This window comes from Terrapene carolina, unplaced genomic scaffold (genome assembly GCF_002925995.2).
Source record: "Terrapene carolina triunguis isolate 2854851 unplaced genomic scaffold, T_m_triunguis-2.0 Scaffold111, whole genome shotgun sequence".
Lineage (NCBI taxonomy): Eukaryota > Metazoa > Chordata > Testudines > Emydidae > Terrapene > Terrapene triunguis.
The window spans coordinates 7094191-7111717 of NW_020664462.1; the positions used below are offsets into that span (position 1 = coordinate 7094191).

The following is a 17527-nucleotide window of genomic DNA, read 5'->3' on the forward strand; positions in this document are numbered from 1 at the left end:
ATCCCTCCCTCTCCCCACCCAAAAAAATCCAAGAATAACCTTGCCATTTTGTCCTAGCCATTGTGTCCTTCAGTTCATGGCTTGACACACTAGCCCTGGCAAAGGTGGGACAGCGAGTGCCTGGGGAAGCTTGCACTCCTGCTGCACTAAATCCACATATCAAAATACCATCTCAGAAAACTGTAGCATATTGAAAGGATTGGGCTAATCAATAATTAGAGACGTATCAAATGACCCAACAGAATGTAATGGCTTCAAGTGGAATCTACTGGGATATCACCAGGGCTCTCTTAATTTCAAAAATAGCCAACACATTCACAACAAAGCCTGCCTGGTGATTATACCTCTTCCTCTCCACAGCCACACGCCAAAATCATGGAACTGTTGGTACAAATACATCGGAGCAGGGTGCACATGTAGCAATGTTTAGAGGAAAAAAAAAACTTGTTTATTTTCCATTGCTACTTCAAAATAGAAAATAAAGCCCAATTGGCCTACATGATGATGGCTCTCACCTGAGTGAGTGAGTTCTAAAGGGCATGCCTCGAATTATGCAAAAAAACCCCAAGCAGAACAGTCTTTTAAAATTTCATGCATTGCAGGTGACCTTGTAACTATCGACATGTGAGCGGTGCTGCTGTGATTTACAGTATCAAAATCAGAGGATACCAGTGTAGGCACAGTAAAGTGTTTGTGTTTCACTGGAAATTAATGGGATCTTCTTTAAACTGACCTCACTGACAACTACCAATCTTTTGTCCCTCATATGGAATGCCGTACTGGGAAGTCACCGATAAAATGGCAAAACCAAATCCGAGATGGATGTGGCTTTAGGCCTGCTCCTCCCATCACTATTAAAATAATGCAAGCGGGATATGTACAGAAGAAGGATGGATGGGTGGTTAGGGTGCTAACCTGGGACTCAGGAAACCTAAGTTCAATTATCTGCTCTAACAGAGGCTCCGTGTGTGACTTTGAGCAAGACACTTGGTCTTTCAGTTCCTCATGCGCTAAATGGGGATATAGAGCTTAGGAGTGCTGTGGGGAGAAATGCATTATAGATTGTGAGGCTTCAGAGACTATAGGAATGGGACCATCTAAGTATCAGACACAGATAGCTCAATGGCAGGCCAGAGACGTCCACTGCTTTCTGCAAATAGTTTTGGGGCCAGGAGGGGGTTCACCTTAATTACTCCTAGTGTGGTACAGAAAATCATCTGTTTAATGGTGTTTAAAACAGATACCACCCAATATTTGTGAAGGAGGCATTTTACCCTTGAACACTAGGCAACTTTTGTAAGATTTAGTCTTTAAAAAAATAGAGTAACCATTTTTAACATACTTATTGGCTGTTCTAGAAATGAGAACTAGGACCCCATTGTCTCATGTGCTGACAAGTAACCAATGTTCACTGTTTCTATAATCTTTTCCTAGTGTTGGGATGGATAAACCTTTGCTTAAGAGGCCCCTGCATTCCTGGTGTTAGTGGGAGTTCCGCCTCCCTTCCCCAATTAATAATGTCCGTGTTTAAGCAATTAAAGCGCCGTGCCAATGGACAGACCGCTCAGCAAAGGAGCTGCAGTTTCCCGTTATAATTGGGGTTTATGCCAGGAAGATCCTGTTGGAAATAACTGGCACTGCTAATTTGAGTATTTGCAGCAAGACAAAGCAATAGCAAAATGAATCATTGAATTTCCAGTGACTTTGTCAGTGAATTGCAGAGGAGTGTTGTTTACCAAAACACTTGCTTTAGGACAGTGATTCGCTAACCTAAGCCCTTTTAGATTGGACCATATGTAAAATCATACCTACCTATGGTATATGCCATGTTTCTCCTTTCTTTCCAGCAAGATGCTGATTGGAGGAATGACGTAGACCTGAATTAGCTAGATGAATGTGTGGTTTTATTTTTTTCTTTTGAGTTTTCAACAGGCATGATACAAAAGTCAGCATGAAGAGTTGGTTAAAAAAAGCAAAAGCAGAAACAAACCAAAAAAAGTATACTATGCATCCATGAGCCAAAAAATATATATATATATGTCAATCAAATGTGCTTTAGCCCTTTGCAATGAGTGAACAAGCAAAAAGCTTAATGGAAATGCTTGCGCTATTTTAGTCTTATGGCTCAACCCAGCATATGAGTGATTCATGCATCTCCTGGGTTTTTTTAACCTATCGTACTGATATAATTACATTCCATTTCATATATAAATAAACCTCTCACTAACAGTAACTTTGGTCATGCATACAGTAAAGTGAATTTTAGTTAGACACCTCAATGTAATTATTTCTGCACTACAGGTGTATTTACTATCTCTAGAACTCTAGAGACAATTCTGTGCTCAGTTGTACCTGGGCAACTGAGTGCAGAATCTGGCCCACTATCTTCACCATATTACTTATGTTTGCCATGCAATGGATGAAAAAACCTTGGCTGTTCATCGTTCATTTCTTGGCTTCCTGTTCCGCAGCTGATTCATGAAAAAATATATGAATGATGCAGGCACCAACTGATCTGCCGTGGATTGTGCCAGTCAAAGCAGGATTCTAAATAGTAGATACTTGTCTTTAGTCCACAAAAGGAGAGTTAAAACAGATGGTGAGAATTTAGTTGCCCATTTATAACTTGGTACATGGCTTTCAATATTTGGATGTAACAATGCCCCTGGATGGGTCATCTGTTGGGATGCTACCTGGACCGCTGGATATAAAAGCTGAAGTTGCTATTGTCTGAGCTATAAAACCAACTGCTTTAGCTTGGAGGCAGTAGGAGACAACCGTTTTTACATAGTTCAGCCACTAGACGGGGATATCAGCTCACACTGGGTTCCTGTGTGTTACATGGGCAGTAATCAAAAAGAAATAATACATACAATTATGAAGGTTAATACATAATCAACACTTCACCCTTTTAGAACACCTTTTATCTGAGGTTCTCAAAACTCCAACCAGGTTCAATCCTGATTTAATTTACATTGGTGTCAAACCAGAACAACTCTAGTGAAGTCTGTGGCACTACTGAGGACTGACACCAGAATAATAGAAAGCAGAACATGGCCCAACAACCACAGGCCTGAACTTTCTGTTTGTTTGCCTTTGCTCACTTCTGCCTGTAGGAGGCAAGGATAATTAACAAGTGATGAGATTTGGGGGAAAATATGGTCTAATAAACGAGCAAAACAAAGAGAGAACTCTGAAAAAAAGAGTCCTGAAATTTTAAAGGGCATTGACAATGAAGTCAGTGCCCCCCTCTCAATGGTTGAGATATTTTTTCATGAATCCGGCCTTCACTCAAGTAAAATGGAAGGAGAACTTTGGGTTTTAAGTATCATTAAAATAAACACTGAGTCATTGTTTGTTCTGTCCGGGTCTGTCACAGTTAGAGCAACTCAATCTAAAATGGAACGAGCAGCACGCAGGTAATGTTGAGCCCGAACCAAATGGAGGATGACAAATTGCACAAGGCTGGTAATGAATGGGTGGATATACAAATGGATAAAATTGGAGATATCACACTCGCTAAAGCATTTAACTAGTCTACAGAAACAAAATCAAGAACACGGGGAATTACTAAATGTTTCTAACTTTTTTCTTTTCAACTTGAAAACCCAGGAAATTACTTATAATGATCATTGGGAAGGTTATTTAGCGTGAATGTCTAATTCTGATGATAATCACTCATATTTGCGGTGCTGAATATATTTTAATGTGAATGAAGCAAGTCCCACAATCATGGTGGCTACACTACATAGACTTTAGCATCAGTACTATTGCAATATACTTCCTCTATAATGCACCTTGCATCCAGCAAAGAGGCCCTTATAGGGCAGTTATAGATGAATGCAGTGTGACATCATTTTATAGTGAAACTATTGGTCTGTGAACAGAGATACATCCGACTTTCTGGCATGCTGGTAAAACTAGTTCGTATGATGTATGAACCATAGTGGTACCTATTTACTGGTGGTTGATATTCAGGGACACTAGACCCTGCATTCTGGGTGCACTCTGAGCTCCCATTAACTTCAGTGGGGTACCCAAGGAATGAAGAATTGGGCCACCAATATACATATGAGCTAAGCAGAGAAAATAAATGAATTTATTGTTAAATGTTTCTAGGACGAGTCTGGGAAACCTGATAAACCAGATTGTTAAGAGCACCACTGAATGGAGTTATGCCAGCAGAGAATTTGGCCCACTTTTGCACAGGTAGAAATGACTGCACAAGGCCCCAAGGCAATGGGAAACTAGGCCCCCTGAGACCCGATTCAGAAAAGCACTTAAGCACATGGTTAAATTCCATAAAGTCAAGGATGTGCTTAAGTGTTTGGCGGAATCAGAGCCACAGGGCTAGAGTCGCAACGAAAGTTACGTGTAGTGATGGTGAGCATCACCCTGCCTCGTTTTTAGGTGCCTAAAAAGTCACTGGGATTCAGAAAGCCTGGGTTAGGCAGACAACGCATGGGGACAGACAGGTGTCTCAGAATGGACTTCAGAAAATCCAGCACTCGCCTAAGCTAGCCACTGGGGAGATGCCTAAACTGCATTGTAAACCTGGGCCTGTGGGACCCAGGCTTGTAGGCTCGGAGTTACCCAGCATGCACTTGAGTGTCCACACTGCATTGTAGGCCTGGGCTTACAATTGCTGGACCCGGGCCTCACAGCTGTGCTAATACATCCACACTGCCCTACGCAGACATTCTCACATGGGTCTGTGGTTTGAGCTGCGTCCACACTGCAAAGTCCCAGCCATGCTCGGGCTCTGACCGTCCCCCTCAGTAGGGTCCTAGGACCCTGATCCTGAGTGCCTGATGCTCTGAAGCAGACTGTTTTCTGTGTGGATGGAAGGGGGGTTTGTGCACAAATCTGTGTCAGAGCTTAGGCTTAGTGTGTAGTGTAGGTGTACACTGGGAGGTGCCAAGCCAGCCCTCTTTTGGGGGTAGGTGCTTAAGTCCGGGCAGCAGGGAGGCACCTCCCTCTGCTTGTGATTCTCAGCTGAAAATGCTCTCCTGGGCTTAGCCACAGTGACAAAATGAGAATTTGCTGTAATATTTTTATGAAGCCTATGTGTGCCTCAGTTTCCCCTATATTTTGCGTGGCTACCCAGTGAGGGGAAAATGACCAAGTTTGCTCTCAGGGCAGGCTAAGAGACATAGCAATGCATGTTGCCTAGCTACCTGATTCTGAATGAGTCATTAAAAAAGACTGTCCGAAGCCAGCCCCACATCAGTGGAAAATCCACGACAACAATGGAGAACCCAGTCACCAGAACATTGACACCTAGCAACCAAGAACCCAGAGGGAGATGGATTTCCCCACTTCTCAGCAGGGAAGCTGAGCAAAGACCCCCAGCTTGAGAGCAAAGGACTGGAAGGTATGAGGTTGGGGGATAGAGGGTTGCCTTCTGGAAGGAGTCTGGGCTTTCTCACCTGGGAACGGACTAAGGGGGTCAGATTGAGAGTGAGAGAGGCAGAGCCCGAACATGGGGTTCATTCCAGCTTGGCCAGGGGCCTGGGCTAACCAGCATGGACTACGCTTTAACCTTAATTTCTCTATGGTAACCAAAGGACTTTCATAGTCTGTGTGCCAGGTGCCTAGTAAATGGTTACATTGCTTTGAAAAGGCTGCCAACGCACTGTAAATACTCCCTTAGAGCACTGTGGTTTAGAGGGACCCAGTTCAAGCCTCCCACAGAAATGTGGCTTGGCTGGATTCGCTGCAGGCAGTCACAGTGAGAGACAGGAATCTCTGGTGCTGACGGGCCAGGCTTGGAGGCCAGGGGCCTGCCCCTGTGGAACTTTGTGGGTCCTTAGGTCCTGGCCCACTAAAGGGGTCACTCCCAGGAGACTGTTTACCATGATATGGACTGTGATTCATACACCTCTACCCCGATATAACGCTGTCCTCGGGAGCCAAAAAATCTTACCGCGTTATAGGTGAAACCACGTTATATCGAACTTGCTTTGATCCACCGGAGTGCGCAGCCCCGCGCCCCCGGAGCGCTGCTTTACCGCATTCTGTCCAAATTCGTGTTATATCGGGTCGCGTTCTATCGGGGTAGAGGTTTATGTTTATCATATCTGGCATGTAAATATCTTGTAATGCCGGCTATAAAAGTGCCATGCAAAGGCCTGTTCTCCCTTTCAGGTGACATTGTAAATAAGAAGTGGTCAGCATTATGTCCCATAAATGTAAACCAACTTGTTTGTCGTAGCGACAAAAAGTAGGACTGAGTGGACTTATAGGCTCTAAAGTTTTACATTGTTTTTTTTTAACAAAAAAAAATCTACATTTGTAAGTTGCACTTTCACAATAAAGAGATTGCACTACAGTACTTGTATAAGGTGAACTGAAAAATACTATGTCTTTGTTTATCCTTTTTACAGTGCAAATATTTGTAATAATAATAATATAAAGTGAGCACTGTGCACGTTCTATTCTGTGTTGTCATTGAAATCAATATATTTGAAAATATAGAAAAACATCCCAAAATATTTAATAAATTTCACTTGGTATTCTATTGTTTAACAGTGTGATTAATTGTGATTCATTTTTTAATTGTGATTCATTTGTTTGAGTTAATCGCGTGAGTTAACTGCAATTAATCGACAGCCCTACTTACAACTTTTAGCCCAGTGGTTAGAGCACTCCCCTGGGATGTGGGTTCAAGTTCCCCTTCCACCTTATGGAGAAATAGGGATCTACCATCTCAGGTGAGCGACCCAGTCACTGGGCTAGAGGATATTCTGATGTGGAGTTCTCTCAGTCTCTCCTTTGGAAGCTGTTCCATTGGGGATAAATAAGGAAAGGATCATTGGGCCAGAGAGAGAGAGAGCAAGGAAAAGTATGAGAATGAGTCTGTAGCCTGGTGGTTGGTGCACTCACCCAGGAGCTGGGAGACTCAGGATCCTATGCCAATACCTTTCTGTAATGACTTACCACAATGGAACAGCTTCGACAGGAGAGACTGAGGCAGCCCTGCATCAAAATATCCCACAGCCCAGTGGATACAGCATCCAACGGAGAGGTGGCAGATGCCTGTTCAAACCCTTCTCCAAATCACGCGGTGGGGGGACTTGAATTGGGTGTCTCCAGCATCCCAGGTGAGTGCTCTAACTACTGTCCTAAAGTTCTGAGGGAGGTCCTTGTGCTTCTCCCCCCACCATTTTGTTGGGAACTCCTCTGTAGGCGCCCTTACCGGATCAGGCCCCACAGCAAGTTAGATGAAGGAACGCCTATCTTTCCCAGTTCATGAATCACACTGGGGCTTAGGTGTCTGGATGACTGGCACAAGGCTGCAGTGTGCATGCTCAGAGGCAGAAACATAGGTGCCTAAGGAATATCTACGGCAAAAATTTAGGTGCTGAGTGCTTTTAGGCTTTTTGGCACCTACAGGCGGCAGCTGAGCAGAGGGTTTTTGAACCCCAGTCGAGTCTGATTCTCGGATTTAGGCACCTATGTCCTTTTGTGAATCTAGCCCATAGTGTCTAGGAAACAGGATTTAAAAAAGAAAAGCAAAAGCAAACTCGTAAGCTAGCTGATAAAATGACCCTCATATGCGAAGATACAATATAGATAATAGGAATATAAAATTTCCTCTTAAAGCCAGTAACCAGCTTTTTAGAATTCTTCTTGAGTTACAGGCATGTTTACCCATGTGGAAAGGGCATGTGTGTTTCATATACATAGATAGTATATCATATTTCATGTGTATGGACTTTAATATATAAGGAACCATTTACATATTAAGTTATATATGGGTCATATACTGTATCATCTCAAATAAATCCAACATATAAAATTATCCTAATGGATGAATATAAAGTAGGGATACAATTTTTTTTTGTCCCATATGGGTGAAAAGAGTATTTGTCTTTATAAAAAAGATACACATGCTCTTTAATATGGAAATGTATGAATTAACTTATCCTAAAGTACTGTATGATATTTCTTTTTCTCTCTCTCTGCCTCTGTGTGTGTGTGTGTGTGTGTGTGTGTGTATCAACATATTCACAGTGATCTTTTTAGGGCAACACAGAGGCTAAATCTTGTTCACCTTATTCACATGAGCAATAGCAGTAACATAAGTAGTTCCACTGAACTGAATAAGCCAAATTCTGCCCATAGATATACTTGTGAACCTCCAGTTTATTAATGCCCTGATTCAACAAAACATTTGAGCAGGTGCTTAATTTTAAACATGTGCTTATACCCCACTGAAGTCAATGGGACTCAGCCACACGTTTAACTCCTTTGCTGAACAAGTTAATGTGTGCTTAAGTGCTTTGCTGAACCGGGGCTTGAGTACTGAGTTGACCCCAATGGGACTGTCTGAGTGGGAATTTTGATGGCTTGTCTCATTTTAATAATAAAGGATGAAATTCTGGCCCCAATTCTTGGCCCTATACCAAAACGCCTATTGGGGTCAGTGGGCCAGGATTTCACCCGAAGTGTTTTTTCCAACCAGTATTCAACAATATGAACATTTATTTTTTCGTCCATGTGAATCATGTCTGTGGATTCACAGCTGGGATACAGAATGAGCTTCCTTGTCTTTTTTTCTCATTTAGCCGGCCAGTACTGAATTCCACAGTGCTTTTTTCAAAATGGTACATTAGAACAAAAAGATAAAACCCAGACAAACTGCTTTTAGCATGTTTGTTGATATGAGGTGTGTTCAGACTACTGCAGACATGGGTGGAAGTGTTTCATTTTTTGTCTGGTTAAAGAAATGGGCAAACTAAACATTTGTTAGTCTGAGATAACAGAACAGGGCAGGGCAGATATTCATTATGGGCTCTAGGATAAATTCCATGGAAGTTTTAATATGGTAACATAACCATACCTCTGATGTAACAACAGATTTGTATACAGTATGCAGTGTATATATATACTATATCTGCCTGTGTATATCTATGCATACATTTTTTATTTCTTGCATCACTTCTACACGCATTTGCTACTGTTAAATCTGTTTGGATAAACAACACTCCACTTCATAACATGTACATAAATGAAGGATATATTTATACATGTCCATTTATAAAGTTGCAAACAAATATGAAAAAATAATGGCAGCGAATGAAACAGAAAATATGATGTTTTCTTGTTCTGGTTGCCAACTATACACATAGGAAAAATATCAGTGAAACCTAGTAACCATATTGACTAAAAAATAGCAAGGATGCTTCATAGCCTATTGTAATCATTTGAATTTATGGCATGCTTTGCCTCATATGTAATAGATGTGCAGCAAACATGCACTTCACTATTCATAGGAAGAAATGGCTCTGCACATCTAGATTGCCATTTAAGATGCAGTGGGGATTTCCTGCAAGCAATTACATGGGAAGTCTTCATGCACTGGATTGGGCAAACCATGCGGGTAAGACGGCTAACCTAGCCACTACAGTTTCTCCTGAGTGGTAAGTCTCAGCAGTGTGTATCCGCAGAATGTATTTAAAGCATTCTTTAGGTCTGAGGGTATAAAGCTTTCAGCTTTGAGTGAAACACCTTAATTAAATGGATGTTCCATTTAGGGAAGACCAAAAGGAGAAAGTGATCTACAGAAACGCCACCATTTCATGCAAACATAATAGGATAGGAGAAAAAAACTGATCTTCATCAATGAGTCAATGCAATTCACACAATGAACTATGGGTTCCTGTAGTGACCAGACCTCCTAATGCTTACTTAGGCAAATATTGATTTTGCAGTGTTTTGTCACAGACACAAGCCTCCATAGCAATGAAAGCAAAGAGAATTATTTAGGATGCTGAACAGAGACAAAGATCCTGAAGTTCTATCTTCTAAATTAGCTTAAAAATGGTCACTACACAGGATCTCTCTATGCTCTGTCCAGGACTTAACAGTGACAAAATGAACTGCTTACTACACTACAGACCTCAATGGGATTTTTGTGTAAGTAAGAACTTTTGCATTGGGCTGTGCAAACGTGCTGCAGTTGTAGCTATCAAAGGTACAGTGGAGGCATTAGATAGAAATTTTAAACATAATCCTACATGCTAAGAAATCTCCTCCTGTAACCTGTTAAATTGGATTTTTCAGTGCTAAGCAGAGAAGCCAGACTAATAATCAGGGTTTTCGCGTGCACAAAATGCTTGGACTTTGGAAAGGTGCAAGGGAAACCTGCTTAGTCCTTAGGCAGGAAACCGGGGGGAGCACCAGACATGTTGTAGCTATTTTTTTTTCCTTTCAACATTCCATAAGTATTTAAAAGAAAAACAAAAATCATTCTAATGGGAGACAAACCAGACATGGGGATTTACAGCCAAATCAATGTTAACAACAGCTCTCCAGGAGGAGGAAGAAGTAGGAGCTAATGGACAGGATATATGTTTTGAAAACAAAAATTAAAGGGCAAAAGGAAAACAAGCTCTGATTTAAAACCTCACATGGAAATATTTAAGATTAGTTGTGAGCTTTGAAGCAGTTTAAAGAACAATAACGATTGTTTAGTTTATGTTGAATGGATTCAAAATTACCATCCAAAAATGGGAATATATGTAACTTCACAAGGACTTCGTAACTTAGAATCTGATAAAGTCCACTGAAGTTAACAGAATGACTCTCATTGAATTCAGTGGACTCTGGATCAGGTCCTTGGAACATATGAAGCACAGCAAACTGTCCCATAAATATAATAATCCTCGAAGCCTGGACAGTATGTTAATTTCCAAATAACTGATCTGAGCATAATCCTTTTTTAAAATATATATATAGCATTTAAAATTATTTTCTAAGAGCTTTAAAGAGAGATCAAAGGTGGCACTAAAAAAAGTATTTTAGTGGCTGATGGATTAAAAAAAAAATCATTAATAGACTCTATGACACAGCCAAACAAGTCAATTGAATTCTATTGAGGGTGTTTTTCCTATGTGTATATTAGAGATCGGAATTAATTACTGCTTATTTGACAGCCATTGTACTTACAAGTAAATGCTGGATTCGTTGCCCCCAATATCAGGCGACTGGAGTTTCTGCACAAGGATAACGATTATGCCAATGAAAAGAACAAAGTTTATCTGGGAAGAGAAGAAAAAGAGAAGTGAAAAGCAATCCTGGCTTATGGGGAGAATGCTATTAGCCATGCTGTATTTCTCTTAATATGACAAAGAGTGTCTGACCCGCTGGCCCCCGTTGCCTCACTCCTCCCAAATCTGTAGAGCTGGAACTCTGAAGAACCTCTGTGGAGAGGGGACCTTGCAGGGTCATGACTAATAGCGGGACAATATGCCCTGGAGGCAGCATTCCCACTTTCTCTATTGCCCTAAGCCCAGATTTTGTGGGCACAGACTCCCTTGCGTGCCTGAGCATGCCTTTGCCAGCAACAGTTAATGAGAGGCTTACGTAAACAGTTTTCAGCATTTGTCATTATCAAAAACAGCAAGGGAAACAGATCCTTGAACGCCTGTACTTGGTTGGCCAGAGTTTAGTCCTGAGAGGTACTGAGTACCTTCAACTCCCACTGACTTCATGCACTCAGCACCTCTCGGAATCAGGCTACATGTGAAGGAAGAGCTGATTTGTTCTCTTACTGAGTGAGGGTAAGGCAGGTGGCTTTGCCGTATTGCTCCTTGCAGCCCTGAGGCTGGATTCAGCTCACAGATCCATGCAGGCGGGGAGGGGAGGGAAGGGGCTGTGGTGGAATAATGTCCCCAAAAGGGAGCAGGTGTGGTGGAATAAAATGGTTGCAACCTCCTCTACAGAAGGACAGACAGAAGGAGGGTTTGAAGTACCCAAAGAGCGGGCAGCGCGGACTAGTGAGGGGCCTTGGCTACTGCAGCTGGGGAATGCCCTGACCGAACACTAGAAGTGGTAAAAAAAAAAAAAATCCCATTTGGTTTCTGTTAAAAATGTCAATTTTTTGATTTAAAAAACCCGCGGAAACAAAAGCTAACACGGTCCCTGGGCTCTGAAATTCTTTTTTCCAGACAAAAATCAAACGTTTCATCCATATGGAGATGTTTTCAAAAAAACATTTTGATTTTAATGCTGCTGCATTGTTGATTATAAAAAAAAGTAAAAAATTGCAAACAGCTCTGCTCAGGGCATCCCCTCAGGAGCATCTACCATCAGAGCCCCAGACATAATTTGTAGCTTTCCCTTCACTGAAAACCCCAAGGGAAGGGGGTGGAAATACCATCACCTACGTATCCTCTAGGGTGAATCCCCCTTAGTGATCTGTCACCGGGAATTGCAGGAGCCGAATGATTTCATTTTACGCTCCTCTACCTGCAATTGTTGCATTATTATTTTCTGAATCCATTTTAGCCTCTGCATCTGCGCCCACATAACTAAGCCTTATAACCAGTATGGCTCTACTATAGAATCATAGGACTGGAAGGGACCTCGAGAGGTCATCTAGTCCGGCCCCCTGCACTCATGGTAGGACTAAGTATTATCTAGACCATCCCTGACAGGTGTTGATCTAACCTGCTCTTAAAAATCTCCAATGATGGAGATTCTACAACCTCCCTAGGCAATTTATTCCAGTGCTTAACTACCCTGACACTTAGGAAGTTTTTCCCAAAGTCCAACCTAAACCTTCCTTGCTGCAATTTAAGCCCATTGCTTGTCCTATCCTCAGAGGTTACGAAGAACAATTCTTCTCCCTCCTTCTTGTAACAACCTTTTATGTAAATGAAAACTGTTATCATGTCCCCACTCAGTCTTCTCTTTTCCAGACTAAACAAACCTGTTTTTTTTTTCAATCTTCCCTCATAGGTCATGTATTCTAGACCTTTAATCATTTTTGTTGCTCTTCTCTCAACTTTCTCCAATTTGTCCACATCTTTCCTGAAATGTGGCACCCAGAACTGGACACAATACTCCAGCTGAGGCCTAATCAGCGCGGAGTAGAGTGTAAGAATTACTTCACGTGTCTTGCTTACAGTACTCCTGCTAATGCATCCCAGAAGGATGTTTGCTTTTTTTGCAACAGTGTTATACTGTTGACTCATATTTAGCTTGTGATCCACTATGACCCCCAGATCCCTTTCTGCAGTACTCCTTCCTGGGCAGTCATTTCCCATTTTGCATGTGGGCACCTGATTGTACAACTGATAGAGGCAAAGCAAGCCTGGTGGGCCTATGACAGCAAATATTCACTGCCTAGGACAGGGTCATCCTGATGCCCCACCTAGAACTTCCATTGACTCATAGACTCATAGACTTTAAGGTCAGAAGGGACCATTATGATCATCTAGTCTGACCTGCTGCACAACGCAGGCCACAGAATCTCACCCACCCACTCCTGTAACAACCCCCTGACCTATGTCTGAGTTACTGAAGTCCTCAACTCGTGGTTTACAGCACTTAAGGACAGACGGGAGAACTACGATCATCTAGTCTGACCTCCTGTGTAACACAGGCCAGATAATTTCCTCCAGTTATTCCTGTATTGAGCCCAATAACTTGTGTTTGACTAAAACACGTCTTCCAGAAAGCCATCCAGAAGACAGAGAATCCACCACTTCCCTTGGTAGCTTATTCCAGTGATTAATCACTTCCATAGACGATGTGCATGATTTACTATCCAGAGCCAGAAAGAGGTCCTTCATGCTAAAGGTGTCTGTCAACCCTGGGAGCAGTAATACCTGGGTACATGCGTGTTACATAATAGCAGGTATTTTCCAATTTGCTTAGGGCAGAGCCACTTCTAGCCAGCCTCGCCCTCTGCTACGTGACAACCTGTAGAGTCATTGGCTTTAATTCAGTTTTAGCTCATATGGATAGCCATGAAGAGATATCTCTTACATATGTTACTTACCATTATTGATCCAACCACGGGGCCCTTTATCACCCACCACAGGGCAGTGTTATCATTCATGTCCCAGCAGCTAAAATAATTAAAAAATAAAGGGGGATTCAGGGGAAGAAAGAGAGAGAGAGAGAGAGAGAGATAAAGAGACCACCAGGCACACCAGTACATTGATATTTTCTTCTATTGGAACTTTGTCACAAGAAGGAAAGGAACGACATGCAACTAAAGCACAAGACTTTGAGTCAAGAAATAAGAGTTCCCAGTCCTGTCTCTGACACTGACTTCCCTATGCAGCCTTAACCACATCACCTGGGGCCAGATGTTCAAAGGTATTTAGGCACCCTAATATGCAAAGAGGTGTCTCTTGAGATTTAAGTGAGTTAGGCACCTAACTCCCATTTAAATCAATCACAGTTAGGTGCTTCACCTGTTTAGGCACTGCCGGAAATCCTGCTAGCCACTGACCTGCGCCCTTAGGCACCTTTGAAAATCTAGCCCCAAGTGCCTGTGTGCATCAGTCCATCTGTCTGCAAAACGGGTATTCAAGCACTTAACTAGCTCAAGGGGGTGTTTTGAGGTTTACTGTGCAGAAGAGCAAAGTGTTATTTGAGACGGTTCAGACTGAATTTTGGGCAAAGGTTTAGGTCAGTTCGTATTTTAACTGTTGTACTGTCCTCTGCAGCAATCCATCATTAAAGCAAATGTCTGCCCATTGGATCTCCATTCTGCCTTCATATGCACAATTGACTCCTATGGAGCTGCATGAGGACTACATACAGACACTCATTTGAGGGCTACATTGGTCAACTGAAAGTTTGGGTTTTCAGGCCTCGGACATGTTTCTAGAATTGGGCAAATAGTGCAAACTTTTTTCTCTTGTACATGCATCTGACCTTTCTCCCCTGCCCAGCTTTTGATGAACGTTTTTAATTTTAAAACAAACCAAGCATGGCGACCCATTGGGATTTATTTTTCCTAGCACCGTCAGGCATCATAAAATGCTTTGCACTTGAAGTTGTGAGCTTTCCTCTCCATTGGAATAACCAGGGCCAGCTCCAGGCACCAGCGGAGCAAGAACGTGCCTGGGGCGGCACATGCTAAGGGGCGGCATTCCGGCCAGCCTTGGGGTGGCACAGTCCAGGCGGCATTTTTTTTGGTGCTTTGGCTTTTTTTTTTTTTTTTTTTTTTTTTTTTGCTTGGGGTGGCAATAATGGTAGAGCCGGCCCTGGGAATAACAACTGTAAATCCTGGTTCTAGTGATGTGCTGTCGGATTCTAACCAACCGTGAAAAGAACTCAGAAGAACAAAATGTTAATACTGTGAAAGTTTATCTTTACCTTTTATGTACTTCAAATGCCTGCCTGCAAAACATTGCGGAGGGGGTGGAGGAGGAGAGTAGAAACCCGTACGTTAAAAGCTATGGTCCCTTTGTTGTGTGTACGTGTGTGGGAGTAGATGAAATGTTTATGAGCCAGATTCCATCTTCCATGTGTATGTCACATGTGTATGTGGTGCACAGATCTGAAATTTCCCCATCAGTCCTGACTCATACCCACAAATGAACCACTCCATAAGTTGTCTAAGACAGGAAAAGTATATATATATATGTGAGGTGAAATTCTAGGGCAGGGTCTAATGGGTCAGGCACAAACAATGGCCTGTATTTTTCCCCCTGACATACACAGTGAATGGAATTTTCAAAAGCGCCTAAGTGACTTAGGAGCAAGAGTCCCACTGAAAGTCAACGATTCTTGTGCCCTTAAGCCACGCAGGCACTTGTGAACATTTCAGCCAGGATCTGTAAAACTGAATTTGTCAGGACCCTGCATAGATTAGTCCTGCTCTGGAGGGCTTGTGCGAGGGACCACGTCTGGTTAGCATATGGACATCGTTCAAAGTAGTTTTGCAGTGTTAATAGGCATCATTTTGTGGCTAAGAGTTTGTCTATAAAGGAATAAGATGTCAGGGATCAGGGCCTGGAACAGAGTCTGTCTTCTGGCACCCCAACAAGTGCCGCTGGCTCGGAGCAGGCTACCTGACTGACTGTCCCACCTAACTGGTCAGGAAGAGCAGCTGGCTGGCTGTTAGCCCAGCAGCAGCTCTCTAGCCACTCAATGCATTCATGTCCACAGCTGCGATCCTCCCTGTGCCCGCTGCTCCTTGCCGTGCTCCCGCCTTGCTCTTGCTATTGCCTTGTTCCACGACCTGGTTCCTGCTCAATCCCAACTATCTCCGCTTGCTCCCGGCTCCAGCTTCCTCACCCTGACCCGGGTTCTTGACTCCGGTTCTGACCCTTGGCGTGGCTTCTGGCTTCCAATCCTGGTTTTGACCCTTGGCCTGGCTCTTAGCCCTGGCTCTGACTCCTGCAATGACTACTGGTTCCTGACTGCAGCCTGGGCCCTGGGACTCGATTTGCGTCCCAGTTCCTGCTTTGACCACTAGGCATGACTCTTGCACTTTCCACTGAACCTGACTGCCCATGGGCTGGTTTTTAACATAAGCAATTACAAGGGGAAAATGTGCATTTCCCAAGACCACTTTAGCCCAACCCGTGTGCCTCCCACAGAATGGAAGGGGTGGAAGCAGCAGCCACTTTTTCCTTTCTTATGAGTCAGTGATGTAAGAGCACTTTAAGAATACGAAAAACAATGAGAAAACAGCAGGGCATGTAAGTATCGACTTAAAGACTGCACTCCCCAGGCAGGCTCTGTTACAGGTGCAAGTGGCTTGCTGCTGTGGAGACCAGAACCACATGACTTCTTCTTTTCGGGGGGAAGGCCCTTTTCCATTTTAAGATGCCAAATTCTGAGCTCTGGTGAAACTCCATTCCCTTCAGTGGTATTACTCTGGATTGACAGACAGCTCCATCTAGTCCCAGAGACCCAGTTCCCTTCTCACTTACACTGGGCTGAATCAGGAGTTGAAGTCAGTGTCTTTAAATTTCAGACCTTTCCCTTTCTCTCCGTGGTTTCCCCGCCCCGTAATTTCTGAAATGTTTTCAGACTCCTGCTGGCTTTTCCTCCCCACCCCTGAACAAACCTCGCTGATCTTTTTTAAAAAAAAAATAGCCATTGAGAGACTCAGCTAGACTCCATCTAAATGTGCTGCATGTTAATTAACTTCTAAGAAAGAAAGCAGCAAAGGTTTTTCCTCCCGTGAGATATTTACTCCCAAAACCAGGGACCATCTGGATTTCTAAAAGAAATTAATGCATTTAGGACCAGTGCTATAATCATCATAATGATACAACAGGGATTTCTGGCTTGTTTTGCATGGAAATAGGTGATTTAATTTGTTTTATCATCAAAATAGAACATTGGATAAAAAAAAAACCCCAATCCTCCATGGAGAGAGGTTTTTATGTGTAGTCAGTCACTGAATCACTAGGAAGGAATTTAAGAGAGATGGACCTGAGCCAGAACCTGAGATCCAAACATCTCCAATCTTTGGTGAAGTTGGGATCGAATATTCAGAGATGCTGAGCACCTGCAATTCCCACTGGCTTCAAAGGGCAGCAACTTGGGACACCGTATCATGTCTACTTCTGTGCTTAAATAGGTATTTAGGAGTCCAACCTTAGGTACTCAATGGTTTAGCCCAATGGTTCTCAACCTATTTACCATTGTGGGCTGCATATGCAGCTCTCTATGTGTTATGTGGGCCACATCCAATACTACCAGTATGGCCCTGAGAATGTCACATGGGCCACAGCTCTGTGTTGATTGGGCCGCAAGTTAAGAA

At 42.9% G+C, this 17527-nt stretch overlaps 1 protein-coding gene across 6 annotated transcripts in view; it reads right to left on the reverse strand.

The window, feature by feature from the left end:
• ADCYAP1R1 (ADCYAP receptor type I) overlaps positions 1 to 17527 on the reverse strand; it is a 171572-nt gene that overhangs the window by 21031 nt on the left and 133014 nt on the right. For 5 of the 6 annotated variants that reach the window (XM_026652153.2, XM_026652152.2, XM_024196806.3 and 2 more), the window contains 2 exons: positions 13793 to 13862; positions 10954 to 11045 (listed from right to left, as the gene is read on the reverse strand). In XM_026652153.2, the coding sequence (XP_026507938.1) occupies positions 10954 to 11045; positions 13793 to 13862 (162 nt within the window). Of the gene's footprint in view, positions 1 to 2740; positions 2831 to 10953; positions 11046 to 13792; positions 13863 to 17527 lie in introns of those variants that run through there. The other variant, XM_024196807.3, reaches the window with a different exon arrangement.